Source organism: Gorilla gorilla, chromosome 18 (assembly GCF_029281585.2).
Source record: "Gorilla gorilla gorilla isolate KB3781 chromosome 18, NHGRI_mGorGor1-v2.1_pri, whole genome shotgun sequence".
NCBI classification, from domain to species: Eukaryota; Metazoa; Chordata; class Mammalia; order Primates; family Hominidae; genus Gorilla; species Gorilla gorilla.
The window spans coordinates 100,727,939-100,744,169 of NC_073242.2; the positions used below are offsets into that span (position 1 = coordinate 100,727,939).

Genomic DNA, 16,231 nt, shown 5'->3' on the forward strand with positions numbered 1-16,231 from the left:
AAAAAAAATAGAGCTCAGTAATGTTAAATCAAGTTTAGCCTGAAGCTGCCACCTGACATATTTTAAGTTCAGCCTAAAGGTTTCTCTGTACATCATGAACTATAACAAGTGGAGGTATAAACAGATCATAGCTTACGCTTGTGCCAGTCACCGAGTTTTGGCCAATCAAATGTAGCCAACTGTTTGAACCCTGCTCAAATAAGGCAAATGCCAATCTGTAACCAATCCAGCTGTTTCTGTACCTCACTTCTGTTTTCTGTATATCGCTTCCCTTTTTCTATCTATAAATCTTCTTCCACCACATGGCTGCACTGGAGTCTCTAAGCCTACTCTGGCTCAGGAGGCTGCCCAATTCACAAATTGTCTATTGCTGAATTAAATGCCTTTAAATTTAATTCAGCTGAAGTTTTTCTTTCATCAGTAAGGAAATAAGAAGAAACCAATTACTTCACATATGAATGTTAAACATAAGAGCTAACGTACATAATGGAAAACAGTAACAGAAATAGAAAAAGGAAATTAAAAATCAAACAAAAATAAAAAGATAAAAAATAATTTAAGAGAAAGTAATAGATACAGAAGACAGGTGCTAATATACAACATACATTAACAGCAGTCCCTAAATAAGGCAATCAAAGAAATAATGTAATTAAAACAATTAATTATATTAACAGAATTAAAGAGAATATGTTCATATCCACTGATTTAAAAAATAAACATTTAAACAAACATTTATGTTTTTTAAAAACTCCAAAAATTAGGAAAACCTCCTTAATAAAAATAGTAAACTAAAAAATCAGCACCTAATGGGGAAACACTAGAGTAACAGTTCTAAAAGTGTGGCCCATGGACCTTTTCAAGAGTCTGTGAGATCAAAAACTATTTTCATGGTAAAACTGAGACAGGAGATCAGCAGGACTTGTGTTCCCAGCACCTGACTCAGCAAAGAAACCAGCGAAAACCAAGATGGTGACTACAGCAACCTCTAGTTGCCCTCATTGCTCATTATATGCTAATTATAATTAATTCGCATGCTAAAAGACACTCCTACCAGTGGCTTGACAGATTACAAATGCCATGGCAACCCCTAGAAGTTACCTTATGTGGTTTAAAAGGGGAGGAATCCTTGGTTCCAGGAACTCCCCAGCTCTTTTCCAGAAAAGTCATGAATAAACTGCCCCTTACGTAGCATATAGTCAAGGAATAGCCATATATACTGCTAGCCAGCAATCCACAGGGCTGCTGCTGCTGTCTGTTGTTCAAATAAACTTGCTTTGGCTTTGCTCTGTTGGTTCATGCATGAATTATTTCCTGTGTGAAGCCAAGAACCCTCCTGGGCTGAGCCCCAATTTTGGGGTTTGCCTGCATTGAAATTAAGACATCATGCATCTTTTCACAATGTCAGTAGTTGCACTGATGGTGCAAAGCAGTGGTGAGCAAAACTGCTGTTGCCTTAGCACAAATCAAGGCAGGGCACCAAACTATACTAGTAGGCATTGTATTCTTCATCATACATGCTCATAATGGGGGTCAGAGGGAGCAATTTTTACTGAAGAATGTCCTTGATGAAGTAGCAAAAAATATTAATTGTATTAAGTCTTGCTCTTAAGAGTACATGACTTTTTTTTTTTTTTTTTTTTTTTTTGAGATGGAGTCTCGCTCTGTCGCCCAGGCTGGAGTGCAGTGGCGCGATCTCGGCTCACTGCAAGCTCCGCCTCCCGGGTTCACGCCATTCTCCTGCCTCAGCCTCCCGAGTAGCTGGGACTACAGGCGCCCGCCACCACGCCCGGCTAATTTTTTGTATTTTTTAGTAGAGACGGGGTTTCACTGTGTTAGCCAGGATGGTCTCGATCTCCTGACCTCGTGATCCGCCCGCCTCGGCCTCCCAAAGTGCTGGGATTACAGGCATGAGCCACCATGTCCGGCCAAGAGTACATGACTTTAATAATATTGAAGAAATGGAAAGTTGTGTACACATAAAGCTCTTGCTGCACCCCAAAGTAGAACGAGTGCCTCCAGGAAAAGCATTTGTGTAACTGAGTTGCGAAGTCAAATGGCGCATTTTTCATGAAATACCATTTTTACTGGAAAGAAAAACTGGCAAACGATAGTTATTGAGACTTGAGTATTTGGCAGATATTTTCTCAAAAATGAATAAAGTGAGCAACGCTTCAAGGAAAACAACTGTCAGTATTTTTTGACATGATAAAATTTGAGCATTCAAGGAAAAATTAGAATTTTATAAAACATGTGTCCATCACTCTGAGCTTGACAGCTTCCCAATACTTAGATTTGTTTGATGAGATCAGTGGTGATGTTTTACAATGTAATTTTTTGCATAATGTATAATCAAATGTGTCAACATTTGCATGATCTGCATAACTCAGTAAACCAATATTTTTCAAATGACAAATTCATGGTGTTAAAAAAACCACATATGGGTAAATGATCAATTCAAAGTACAAGACAGATCAATGGATTTTAGTGTAAGAGTCGAAAAAATTCATAATATAGCTTGATTCTTCATTGCAACCAATGTTTAAGAAACTATTACCTGCCAAATTTTGATGTAACATCAAAAAAATACATAATTACCTTAAAGGTTATTAAAATACTCCTCCCTTTCCCAACTTCATATCTATATGAGGCCATATTTTCTTAAATATTTCAACCAAAACAATGTATTCCGACAGATTGTAGAATCAGATGAGAATCCAGCTGTCTCCTATTATAAAGACAAAAATGATTCACAAGAATATAAATATCACATTTCTCACTACATTTTGTTTTGAAAGATATTTTTCATAAAAAATTATGACATGCAACAGTTTTATCATTGTTCTATTAACATTAATAAAATTTGTCTCAGTTATTAATCTGACATAAATTATATCAACAGATATAACTCTCAAACAAAAGCTCTTTGGGTTCCTTGATAATTATTGAGAGACTAAATTTTGAGGCCCAACATTTTGAGATCCACTGCACTATAGCCACTAAAATCAGGGGGATGTGAGCCCTGGGAAGAAAATATACACAATGAAACAGGTGCATATTATGCCAGAATGTGTGAAAGCTATCAGACTGTTGAATTACATTTTAAAAAATGACATAGGCATCAACATGAAGGAGCCCCTCCCCTACCCACCCAAGCCAAATTTGAGTAATTTGAACATCAAGTAAGAATAGTCATAATTGATTAAAATGTATCCAGTATACAACCAACCATGAGTTCCTAGAGAGTTTAAAAACAACCACAACCACAACAACGAAATCTCATTGGTCACCTTTCAAGGTTGTTAAGATACAAACTTATCTTTCTGAAAATTGATAAAGGTTAAAGAAATTAAACATCTGTCCAGCTTTTCCTAAACTACTTCAGAAAAAAAATAGTTGATGAATTCATCTTCATTAAAGTTCAGTTAATACAGAAGGAAACTGGTTAGGAAAACACTGCTTGCAACCCTTAATAAATAGAGCTAGTATCAATATTCAGTGGATGCTAAACCTATTAAGTGGAAGACAGAAAATTTAATTGATGGATCAGGTTGACAATATCTAAACTGATTAACCTTAATATCACTGAGGGAAGCAGCTAGCCATTTTGTGCTTGTGAAGTGATGAAAAGAAAGTACACACCACCCTCATGAACTATTCTTGCCAAAAGCAATCAATTCTGCAAATCTACCTACCAATCTATGGGAAATCTGTGGCATAGAAATGCAATTAAAAAGTAATCACAAATAACTAATCAGCCAAATTCAGATTATAAAAAAGGTTACAGGATGAATAACCAGTTCTTCAGCCATTTAAATGGCATGGCCAACAAAACGTTGGGGCTGGGCTCGGGGACAGGGACTAAATCGATTAAGACAGACCTCAGAGACATCCAATAAACAGAAGAAGCCTTATTTGGCTCCTTATCTGAAAGGAAACAACAACAACAACAACAACGATAAAAAGGTATTTCTGAGACAACCTGGAAAATAGGCATTGGGTGATATTGAAAATGGGTATTAAACATGGACTGGGTATTGGGTGATATTGTTAGGTGTGGTAAATTGCTTATCTGTGAAAGATATGTATTTGTACGTCTGTATGTATTTAGAGGTATGTATTTCATGAATTTAAAATACTCCAAGAAAAAAAGTGGAGGGTGAAACAAGTTCAGTAAAATGCTGATAGTTACGAAAACTGGGTGCAGGTACATGGGGTGAGGGTGGGGGTTGTTATATCATTTTAATTTTGTGTATGTCTGAAGGTTTTCTATAATAAAAACAAAATCAAATAGCATTCTGTAGAAACCTATATTGATGATATAGCATACAAAATAAGTACATATCATATACTTATTCACAATGAGCACGTGCTTGAATTTATAATCCTAAAAAAAAGAAAATGAAAAAAGACATAACAACGTAAGATCACTCAAAGTAATGCTGAATCTGAATGATGCAAGCAAGTTAAGTGCAATAGCTCCACAAAGATTAACATTACTGTAGTTGCACGGATATTGTTTACCCTACTAAAAAGAAATCCACTCAAAAATATTTCTGCTTGTTTTCAATTTTCCCAGCTATTCTATTATAGATACAGATTTTTCAATCCTGGGATTCAATGGAAACAAAATAGAAACTCTCAAAAGTAGACAGAAAAAACACATCTGTCTTGCCCAGTAAAATAATTTGGTGTTGAAGCACAATCTTAAATAGCAAAAAAATGCAGAAACACATAAAATATGTTTATCAGCAAAGATCAGTATAATATTTCAAGGTAATGAACACAAATAGTTTAAAGAAAAATCTTTACAAACGTTTTCCTTAAATCACAACAATCCAAGCCATAAATTAAAATATGGCCACAATATTAATACTACATGTCCCATAATAAGCTAAACTGATGTGCTGCACTTGGTATGAACACAGAATGATCACACCTAGTTGATATGGCTCTGAAAAGACACAAAGATCAAGATCTCAAAAAATTCAGAGAAATATTATCATGGATACAATTTGTAAATGAGTACACAACCTATATGTGAAACAAGCAGATTGGACTAAAATTTTCAGTTGAGTGAAATTAGACCTCTCAGCCACACTATCACCCACAGGCTGGGTTGAGTGAAATTAAATGCTAACTATGCTTAATGACAGATAATTTTTAAATCTTTTCACTAATAATGCACTTTCATGTATCTGTGGTCATAAAGAAGCTTCACCTCCTCCCAAATCATTCCAGTATAAACTTATAGTTATCAAAAATAACTTATTTGCATTTCTGTTTTGGCCAACAAAGAAAAAGCAAATATTAAACAGACAATAAGAGAATAAGGGGGCAGGGGAGAACTCATTATTCAAGGCCTGCAATTTTATATAAACTAAAAAATGCATTAGAGGCTCAAAATAATAACAACCCATATACATCTATTGAGGATTATTCTTTTAATTACATGTCCTAAAACATACCTACATACTATGAGTTACCATACGTAGTATCAAGCTTTGAGTTTACTTGCTACTTGGCCCATTAGGCCAACCCTAAAAAATGCTTACCACTGAAATGGAAATTCATTTTCCATTTCAATATTGAATTTGAAATATTCATATTTTGTTCCATATTGAAATTTTTGCTTTATATTGAGTTCTGCTCCTAAGATCAGTCCGAAATGTTTTATCCAGTTTTTTTTTTAAAGGTGTGGGAAGCCTATTATAAAATAATTGAGTCTCTCTTTTCAGTGTCAACTATGTAGTAAACAAATTTGCAGCCAGGTCTTGCATATCTGTCCCATCTCGATATAATAATTTGTCATCATTTTAAGAGTATAATACTTACACTAAGTGTATGTTTTGTTCAAATTAGACAGATTACAAAGGAAACAATTTGATGCTTTTTAATAGATATTACAAATTAAAAATCTCAAAACCTGTGGAAAAAAGTTTTTAAGAACAGTCTACCTTGGTAAAACATGCATACTCTCACCTCTTCCTGTCTTCTTCTACTTTTCCATTCATCTTTTGAATAGCATTTTTCCTCTCCTTTCTCTTAAAGAGAAATTCATATAAATCATTAGTACCTGTCATCTATTAATATATCCAGTTCAATCTGAACCTTCCTCAAGTCATGTCTAACCTCTAAAGCAATTTGAATCCAATGAATCAGATGAGCAATTGATTCCAAAACCCATGTTAAAAAGCAAAATACATTTGAGAATACTTCAGTGTTATATATTCCAGTACAGATTAGTGTCAACAAAACACTAAGCATTCAATACTTATTTGAAGGGCTTAAAGACAGTAATAATGCTAGAATCTGGACCTATGCCTTCAACTTCATTCTTATCAAATAGTTAAAATAAGTAAAAAATAAGCTGCATTATTAGTATATTGAATCCCACTTACCAAGGCATAAAGACTATCAAGTGCAAAATGGTTTTCCAAGAGTGTTTTTTTTTTTTTTCCTCCTGGTAATCAACCTTCTGTCAGACTTCCATCATCATACAACTGGAATTGCTTCCATAGAGTCACCAGTAGGAAATCAGATTTCTTTCAAAAATCTACTTCCAGGCCTCCACACACTCCTCTTCCAATCCCCCTTAAGTATTCAATTTCTTTCCTGAAGTAGGCCTTCCATAAATATTACAATATTAAGGACTAAATTTTAATGAATGGAAATCAGAGAAAATGAAAGAACATTAACTATCATTCAAAACTCCCTTTAAAAATGTCTGTTTCCAACTTATATTTTTAACTTCTCCCATAATTCCATTTAAAAAAGATGAACACAAAATCTCTCTAGTAATGACTTTATTCATGAATCTATAATGGAATTCAAAATAGCAAAGAACATGAAAATTTTCAGATTAATATTAACCAAATGCATCAGAAAATACATCTATTTTCACATATCAAAAGTGCCTAAAATGCATGTGAGAATATAAATATTCTCCACTTTGTGGAACTTCAAGATAATGAAAAATTGCTTAATACACTTTGCCACAAAAACTCATTACACTGCAAATACAGAAGAAATAAAATAACTCATTACATTGCAGATACAAAAGAAATCAAATGTAACTGGCAAAATAACCATTTCATGGCTAATCTTTTGGTAAAGTGCTATTTTCACACTGAAAAAAAGAAATTAGAAAAGATTAAAAATTTTAAATTCTGAACCATCATTCTGAAAGTCTGAAGCGTTTTCTTTAGTATTCACTATGTTCATCACATTCATGCGTTCCCAACATGAGACTAAACACTATCTCAAAATCTTAAAAAATCTTTCCATTCACAGATTATTTCCTGGAAGTTAAAAATTATTACATCATTGCTAAATGAAGCTTTTCACGATACAGGCGTGTATTAAGTACAACAAATAATTTTTCATTGTTCTAAACATGATCTTTGGTTTAAAGCTGTCCCGTTATATTTTTATAGTTGGATGGTGTGGTCAGTAAAAGATTCATACAACAGCATACTAGTTTTATTTGACCCATATAAGAAAATAGGGTCAATCACCTAAGGGCAATGAATGGCATGTTATCAAGAATCTGGCGAGATGAATTCCCTGAAATTCATAACTGATGTGTTAACGGAAATCAGTGTTGCTTAACAGTGATTTACAAATTTCCTTTCCTCAATTACCTCTCTCAATTCATTAACAACATTAACCAATGAGAGGAAATTAGTTGGAAAATTCACTAACAGCATTAGCCACTAAGAGGAAATCGGCTGGAAAAAAAAACTAATCTGAACAAAGGTACACAGATGCAAATCTTAAGCAGATTAAGTAAGACCAACTAAATGGCATAGGTAAGCATGGCTGTGGCCACCCATACACATACACACACCTCATATTTAGAGTGTGAATATCTATCATTGCATAGATTCCACCACGTGGAAGAGCTCTATGCCTGTGGGTGTATATACCCTAGAGATCAGAATGGATGGTTTTCCAGAATTAATGAGACTTTGAATGATGCAAATGTTGGCTTTTCCCCAAAATAAAAGGTTTTTAAATTAATAGAGCAACAGGATGCAAATACTGGGCAAATTATAAGAAGTCATAAAGTTGAATCTCAGAAAGAATATGTTCAGTTTTGTAACTGAAGGCTGTTGATAATTTCTTCTCTCTCTCTTTGAATAATGAAATGCAAATGCCTTTTAGCAATGGCAGCATTCAAATCCCACAAAAAATCAAGCAGGGCCCCCTTAAGGAGTACCTCCATTGGCACAAACTGTAAAACCTGCTGGGGTGAGTCAGAGTTGAGCAAAGTGCTCAACAATTCATTCACACTCTGCAAATATTGGAAAACTGGATTTGGAAGGTCCTGATAACCAACACATAGCAGGACTGCGCAGGTCCTCAGGGGATCAGAGGATGTGGGACAAACAAAAGTGATGAATCTAAAACAACTGTGGAGTACAAAGATCAAACCAGCCATAAATCTTGTGAAGCAAGAAAGTACAGGCAAAATCATAACATCTCCTGTATGAAGCTCCCGCAATGAATGTAGAAGGCAGTCCAAAAATAAACGCTGGTAAGTTGGATCTCCATCATGAAGCAATGAACAGCTAAAAGTTGTGAGTTCAGCTGATTCTAGGAGTCGAACTTCCAACGGTATATGCGTTTTGATACTACGGAGAGTCGAAAAGCCCACCAGCAGGCACTTTATTTGACTGCTGGGTTCTACAACCTGCTCATCCTGAAGGCACTCAGTAAGGCTACACAACTCGGAAAAGATCAGTTCTTCAGAAAAAACATGACAAGAACAAGAATACTGCTGTTTTGGCCTAAACTTGGAATCCAAATTAAAAGCTCCTCCTAATGACTTTTCAATTGCTTCATTAAGAGTTTTTAAAATTTCACCATTGCAAAAAGGAGAACATTTTACCTTTGGCAGTTTCTTTCCCTCCAAAATATGCCATAAGTGACACTCAAGATTGGAAGCTGTTCCTTCTAAAATAGAACTCTGCCCAGGATGATATACACCATGTTCTTCAGCCCAACTATTAAAGTATCCTTTGGCTACTTTATCTTTCCATGAAAGGGCTTCTAGCATCTTCCTTTCATTATAAGTTTTAAAATATTTGTTCCTCTGCCCAAACCATTTTGTATTTGTACTACAACCAATACTAGATTTTTTTACTAGCCAATTATTTCTGGAAAGATGTTTCAGTTGAAATTTTTGCATAAAATATTGTACAGCACAATCCCTTAAATTATTCAGCTTTTCTTGTTCCGCCTTTCCCATGCACTCAAATAGACGAATGTTTTCAGAAATAGTCTCTAGCTGATATTTATGAAAGAACACACAACATTCTTCATGTCTCTTAAGAAAAGAATCAGGAATCACATGATGGGGAAAAAGGGCTTTCCTTTTCATTTCAGTCCCAAAATTCAAGGTCATCTTAGATAACAGAGGATGGATGGCCTCTCTCCCCTTATAGTGGAGGCAAACCACATAGACTTCGGAGTTTCCTGCCTTGCTAGTAGCAGGTTTGAAAACATGGACTTGGTCAAAACAACAGTTTAGCAGGTACATCAAGTTTATGGAACAATGTTCGAACATAGTGAACATCTTTAGAACAAAAGAGCCACCGTTTCCGAGAGTGGTCAGAGCAGTGACAACTTCACAGTAATGCAAAGAAGAAACTAAAGCTTCTTGTTCACCTGGGTTTCCTTGGCAATCAAAACTCCCATCTGCAGTGACCAAGTGAACAGTAGCCATGCTGCTTATGAAATTCTGAAGTCCAGTCAAGAATTTCAGGGTCATGATATCACCAGTGTTATCTGGACCAAAGTACCACCAGTGCAAGGTATTTGCAATAAGCCGGTCATCCATAATCATCATGAGGTCGTCATTTGCTTCATGGTATGGATTCAGAGTATTCGCTACCCAACTCCAATGACAAGGAAACCGATGGGATTTTAAGTAGTGGTTGAGACTAGCTATAAAAGCTCCTGGAGCTTCACAAAGGTGTAGAGAATTCAGTTTTCCATTCTGAAAAGCTTCCTGTGGAATAAGTGGAAAGCTGCACAAAATCTCATGGAACTTACACCATGCTTGAGTACAAAGTTCAGCATTCACAGATTTTCTAACATGAGAAATGATTTTCCCTGCTTTATTAGTGAAAGCAGTGTGCTCATGCCACTCATCCAGTTTCTTATCACTCAGTAGGTTTTTTACTTCATTTAGGGAGTTCTTCAAATCAAGAAATGCATTAAATTCAGTGTGGTCACAGGTGAAAATCTCACTGGGATCTGGTAACTGCCACTCATTATTAAGTGGCTTGCCATAAGAAAAGTTCTTGGCAAAGAGTTCAAAAATGTCAGCAAGAGTATCTGGGCTGAATGACGCGGGACTTGCTAGCTGCTGAACTGGTGTCTTTCTGCACTTACTCATTTTCAAATCAAATTAAAATCTAGGAAGAGAAAACACATAATTAAATGAATCAAATTTATTAGTGAGCAAAATCTCTTGAGCAGCAAATACGATCACACTCATGACAAACTCCATAAAATGGGAAGGCTAAAGTCAGCATACTCTGCTATTTAACCAAGTAATTTGGAATAATGAAAAAGGCTTTGATATCCAAGACCTGGGTTCAAATTCCAGCTCTGCTAATTATGGCTTAATAAGCACCCTTGGGCAAATTCCATCTCTTGGATTTGGTTTCTTCTCATTAAAAAAAAAAAAGCGTATCATTTTTTAAGAAGAAGATAAAACATACTAGCATATAAAAAACATATAACAAAGAATAATCATCAGTGAATGACAGCTCTGATTATCATAGTAACCCATCTAACTCTTCCCCAAAGTTCTTCCCTACCAATGACTGTGACAACACCTACATGACCTCAAACAAATCCATCCTTAGAGATTCATCCCTGGACATGATCTTTGTTCAAGCTCTAACATGTGACTTTTTGTTTTTTTTTTTTAGTTCCCATCATACCTTACCTCCTTCAGGAAGAGGATCATGCACCTGAACCCAGTACTGATCCTGCCACAAGCCACTTACCTCCCTAGTAGGATTGTTGAATACATCCTCTGTCCACATTTCATTCTCTAAGACAGGCACTTTGGTGGTACCAATCACCTATACAGGTCATCAACTAACATTCATCATCATACTGCTTGTAAACTGTGCTGTACTTGAGTGGTTAGCCTTTTTCTGCTTGATGCTGAAAGTGACCAACTGTTTACCCGGTATGTCTCAAACTATAGATTCCTGGCTTTCATATGGTTCAGACAGCTCCACACTTCCACCATAACATATCATTATTTCTTCTAGCCACTAAAACTTAACACTTGGATAGCAGAATTTTATACTGAAGAAATATACGTATTGAATATACAAATCACAAATAGTCACTCTACATACTCTGGCAGTCAACACTGCCAAAGAAACCAGAAAAAAAGAAACCTCTTCCTTCTGAAGAGGAAGAAGGATATGAGAAGTATGGCTTAATGGCATAGTTTTGGAAAAGTTACAAATTCCAGCAGGGAGAGCAATGACTATTACATGGTACCTGTTAGTGCAATGTTAATCAATAGATGCTTTAGTTCACAAATTCTGCACTTATTTAGTATACACAATGCATTCTACAAATGATTTTCCAAAAAATCTAAATTTGTTAAATATGAAAAAATTGGCAATCAAATCATCACTCCAGAAAAGCAGATGTTCAAGGACAAAATGAGAAACAAAGGGAACTACTGCTGTAATACATACAATAATATTCAGATGATGTTTCTTTTAGCATTTACTTTGTACTGTTCTTTTAGCACACTTTTTTCATTCTTTCTTATTTTGTTTAAATTATTTGCAAGTCTACTCTACCAGTTTGTAATTTCCTTGAAGTAACAGGTGTCTTCTTAGTCATTTGTTTGCCACGGTATATTTATATTAAAAAAAAGTTTTTTTTTTTTGAGACAGGGTCTCACTCTGCTACCCGGGCTGGAGTGCAGTGGCACAGGTCATAGCTCCCTGCAGCCTTGACCTCTTCCCAGGCTCAAAGGATCCTCCCACCTCAGCCTCCAAAGGAGTTGGGACTACAGACGTGCACCACCACACCCAGTTAGTTAAAAAAAAAAATTGTGGAGATGGGGTCTTGCTCTGTTGCCCAGGCTGGTCTCAAAATCCTGGGCTCAAGCAATCCCTCCAACTTGGCCTTCCAAGGTGCTGGGATTACAGGTGTCAGCCACTATGCCTGTTTTTTGTTTGTTTCTTTTTTACTGGTAGAGCTATATTTAGACAAATTTCTAAAGGAAGACAAAATTGAGGTGTTTCCACATTCACTAAAATCTTAAATAAGGGCAAATAAAAGTTTTTTTCAACAAGCTCCTCTGTCTTAATTCGCATTGTGCTTGCTGGAAACTACAGCCATGTTTAGATCTCATCTATACTCTATTTTGGAAAAAGTCTAATCATTAACTTCACATACTAATTAATGGCTGTAGTTAAGCTGTGAAACCTTACCTAAGCTAATAGGAAATTACCTTCACATGAGGACAACTTAAGTGATTCAGACACTCCACGGTTCTGACTATACTTTTGCTGTGTTGCCACCTAATTTTTATTACTACTCCCTTACTCACTACTCCAGCCAAACAGGCCTTTCTGCTGTTCACTGAAGACACCAAGCACATTCCAAGCCAAAAGTCTTTCTGCATTGGTGGTCCCTCTGCCTGGAATGCTCTTTCCCCAGCTGTCAGCACAGCTAACTCCTTCACCTCCTTCCAATATTTGCTCAAATGTCATTTTCTCAGTGAAGCCTACCTAAGATTGCATCTTGCATTCCCCATTCCTCTTACCTCGCTGTATTTTTTTCCTATGGTACTCATGTACTTCCAACCTATAACTTCCTTTTTGTTTACTGTTTATTATTTGTCTTCCCCAAACTAGAATGTAAGCTCCACAGGACAGAGATCTCTGTTTTGTTTACACATAGACCATTCCAAGAAGTTGGACATTGCCTGGTACACAGTAAGCACTCAATTACTGAATAAATGAGTGGATATCATACTTAGCACAAAAGGCATCTCTCTCTTCAGGTTCTGAATATGAGTCATTAATAGTGCACCTCAACTTCACTCCAGCACTTAAATGCATGACTTAAAAAAAAAAAAAAAAAAGCATGTGGCTTACAGCGTGTGTGGAAAAATTTTCCAGTATATGATCCTCTGAGCCTTTCATTAAACAGTCCTTTGAGCTTTGTGACATCATAATTCTGCTAAGTGGGTCGCTATTACCATTCTCATATTGCAAACTCAAGTAGGCAGTTATGTAGCCCCCGCCCAAATTCGTGAACCCAAAACAAAACCCACAAGATCTCATCAACAGTTTTTACCTCACAGCTGACACTTACAAAGGAGTTCCAAGTGCTTCCGCCAACTCCTCCTACCAGCAACTGTGAAAACAACGGCCAGTGAGTATCCAGGGCTGACTTTGGGCCGGGCACCCCATATCTCATTTCATCTAGTGAATTAAGTCCCAAACCCCACTCCAGAGGCCCGGTCCCTGACCTGGAGGAAACTCAGTCCCAGCCCCTGGCTCACCCACTGGGAAGTCGAAGGAGGGCCCGGGATCGTACCCAGGCCTGGATTACCTTCGCCCACGCCCACCTGGGCCCCAGTGTCTGGAGAGGCTGCACTTTACTCTCTCGAGGAAGCCATTCTGCACTTCCGCTCTCGGGGCTGCTTCCCGGGATGGTCCCTCCCTTTGGGTCCGCGGCGCCTCCAGCCACAAGGCAGGGAGATGGTGCGCCGGACTGCGGGGAAGGCTGTCCGGACCCGCCCTCGCGGCACCAGGAAACCAGTCCCACCTCCGGGCCCCGCAGCCGCGAATGCCGGCAGACGGACCAGAAGGCTCTCAAGTCCCACTGCGCACGCGCCCTGTAGGCCGGGCCGGAGTCATGTGCGCCAACGTTACGCACGCCGGCGACTCTCGCCTCGCCTAGGCCTCCGCTCCCTAGGTTTTGCTTCGCGGAGTACAGAAGCTGGGAGGCGCCAGCCTCCCGCCCCCGGCCACTATGGCAACGGAAGCGGCGCGCGCAGGCGGAGCGTTCTTTGGCTCCGTCCCGAAGAGGGGTGAAAGGGAGAGGGAGGGGGAGGCGAAGGGGAGGGGGAGGGGGAGGGAGGGAAGGGACGGGGCAAACCTGTCTGTCAGGACGTGCTGGTTCCGCTCACTGGCTGCTGGCCCCAAGGGCTTTCAGACGCTTCTGGACAGTTGTTACTTCCTGTACAGACTGGGTTAAAACTGCAGCTCAGACGCTTCTGGACAGTTGTTACTTCCTGTACAGACTGGGTTAAAACTGCAGCTCAAAAGACGATAGGTTAAAAGCCAAACTAGGGAACTGCAAGATAAGATTGTTTATATATACATGACATAATATATATTAATTATGTTGCTTAATAAGCCAATAAGAAAAAGGCCAACAACCCCAGAAGGAAAATGAGCAAATATTAGAACAGGCCTCCCAAAAAACAAAAAAGTCAAACAAATAGCCACTAAGGATATACAAAACTGTTTAAACTATTATTAGACAAGAATGGAAATGAAAACAGTGAGTTTTCTTTTTACTCGGTTTAGCAAAGATGTAAAACCTTGGTAATGACCACTGTTGGTGTGACTATGGGGAAACAGGTTTACATCTGTGGATGGAAGAAAAACGTTATTAGAAACCTTACGGAAGGCAAACTTTATTTATTTGTTTGTTTACTGAAACAAGGTCTCACCCTCACCCAGGCTGGTGTGCAGTGGCTCGATCTCGGCTCACTGCAGCCTGAACTTCCCCGGGCTCACGTGATCCTCCTAGAGAGATGGCATCTCCCTATCTTAGGCTGGTCTGGAACTCCTGGACTCAAGCGATCCGTTGGTCTCGGCCACCCAAAGTGCTGGGATTACAGGCATGAGCCAAGCCGCCTAGCCCAGAAGGCAAACGTTGAAAAGAGACATGCACTTTGGCTGGGCGCAGTGGCTCACGCCTGTAATCCCAGCACTTTGAGAGGCCGAGGCGAGCGGATCACGAGGTCAGGAGCCCGAGACCAGCCTGACCAACATAGTGAAACCCCGTCTCTACTAATAATACAAAAAATTAGCCAGGCGTGGTGGCGGGCGCCTGTAATCCTAGCTACTTGGGAGGCTGAGGCAGGAGAATCGCTTGAACCCGGGAGGCGGAGGTTGGAGCGAGCCGAGATCGCGCCACTGCACACCAGCCCGGGCGACAGTGCGAGACTCCGTCTCGGAAAAAAAAGAGGACATGCATTTTAACCCAGCAATTCCTCCTCCTCGCAATTTATCCTTAGGAGATAATTAAATAGCTGGCACTCACTTTGGACAAAATGTTCATTTCAGCATCTCAATAACATAGCCAAATGGAAATACTCTAAATGTCTACTTTAAGAGAATTAAATTATTACAGTACATCTATATAATGCACATATATGCATTATATGCAGCCATTAATAGGCTGTATGTGTCAACAGTATTGCATGAAAATAGAAGAATATTAGAATTATGTGTAGAGTTTTTAACCATTTGTGTAAATAGATATATAGACATAAATGTAAAATTCATTTTTTACAAGTCTTCCAGAACATAGACCAATGGAGAAAAGATTATATTTTCACAAAATAATGGTAGGTCATTTGTGTCTCTCCATGGGAAAAAAAATTGTATTTGGACCCTCCTCACATCATAAACAAAAATACATTTCATTTGGATTGTCAGTCTGTATTTTAAAAGTTAATAAGAAAACATAAGAGAACATCTTTGCAACCTTGAAGTAGTCAAAAAGTTTATAACAGGACACAAAATACTAATCATAAAGGAAAAATGTATAAATTGAACTATATTAAAACTAAAAATATCTATTCAAAAGACACCATTCAGAGTGAAAAGGCAACCTACAGAGTGGGAGAAGATTGTGTGTGTGTGTGTGTGTGTGTGTGTGTGTGTGTGTGTGTGTATGTGTAAATATATATATACAGTAGAAAAATGGACAGAGGCTGGCTGTGGTGGCTCATGCCTGTAATCCCAGCACTTCGGGAGGCCGAGGTGAGCGGATCACTTGAGGTCAGGAGTTAGAGACCAGCCTGGACAACATGGCGAAACCCCATCTCTACTAAAAATAGTTTTAAAAATTAGCCGGGCTTGGTGGTGGGCACCTATAAACCCAGCTACTCTGGAGGCTGAGGCAGGAGAATCTCTTGAACCTGGGAGGCAGA

At 38.2% G+C, this 16,231-nt stretch overlaps 1 protein-coding gene and 1 long non-coding RNA gene across 14 annotated transcripts in view; one reads left to right on the top strand and one right to left on the bottom strand.

Annotated features, from left to right (window-relative positions):
- Positions 1-2,069: 2,069 nt before the first annotated feature.
- CMTR2 (cap methyltransferase 2) lies at positions 2,070-14,265 on the bottom strand. 12 transcript variants are annotated; one of them, XR_008672744.2, is made up of 6 exons: positions 13,612-13,969; positions 13,372-13,413; positions 8,891-10,421; positions 6,399-6,623; positions 5,980-6,041; positions 2,070-2,725 (listed from the first exon to the last, which is right to left on the bottom strand). XR_008672744.2 is itself a non-coding variant. In XM_055366400.2 (4 exons), the coding sequence occupies exons 3-4, from the start codon at positions 10,400-10,402 to the stop codon at positions 6,636-6,638; spliced, it is 1,527 nt and encodes a 508-aa protein (XP_055222375.1). In that variant the 5' UTR covers positions 10,403-10,421; positions 13,372-13,413; positions 13,612-13,967; the 3' UTR covers positions 6,560-6,635. The 12 variants fall into 12 exon arrangements, 9 of the variants coding, with proteins under 9 accessions (XP_055222375.1, XP_055222371.1, XP_018868384.3 ...); XM_055366400.2 differs by lacking the exons at positions 2,070-2,725; positions 5,980-6,041 and having other exon boundaries at positions 6,560-6,650; positions 13,612-13,967; XR_008672745.2 differs by lacking the exons at positions 2,070-2,725; positions 5,980-6,041; positions 6,399-6,623; positions 13,612-13,969 and adding an exon at positions 14,161-14,265 and having other exon boundaries at positions 6,789-10,421.
- Positions 10,948-16,231, top strand: part of LOC109023732 (uncharacterized) — a 28,248-nt gene continuing 22,964 nt past the window's right edge. For both annotated transcript variants that reach the window (XR_010131373.1, XR_002003223.4), the window contains exon 1: positions 10,948-13,431. This is a non-coding gene — a long non-coding RNA (uncharacterized lncRNA). The remainder of the gene's footprint in view (positions 13,432-16,231) is intronic.

Coding starts and splice junctions, on each gene's coding strand:
- CMTR2 (XM_055366396.2), bottom strand. CDS start 10,402: ATGAGTAAGTGCAGAAAGACACCAGTTCAGCAGCTAGCAAGTCCCGCG.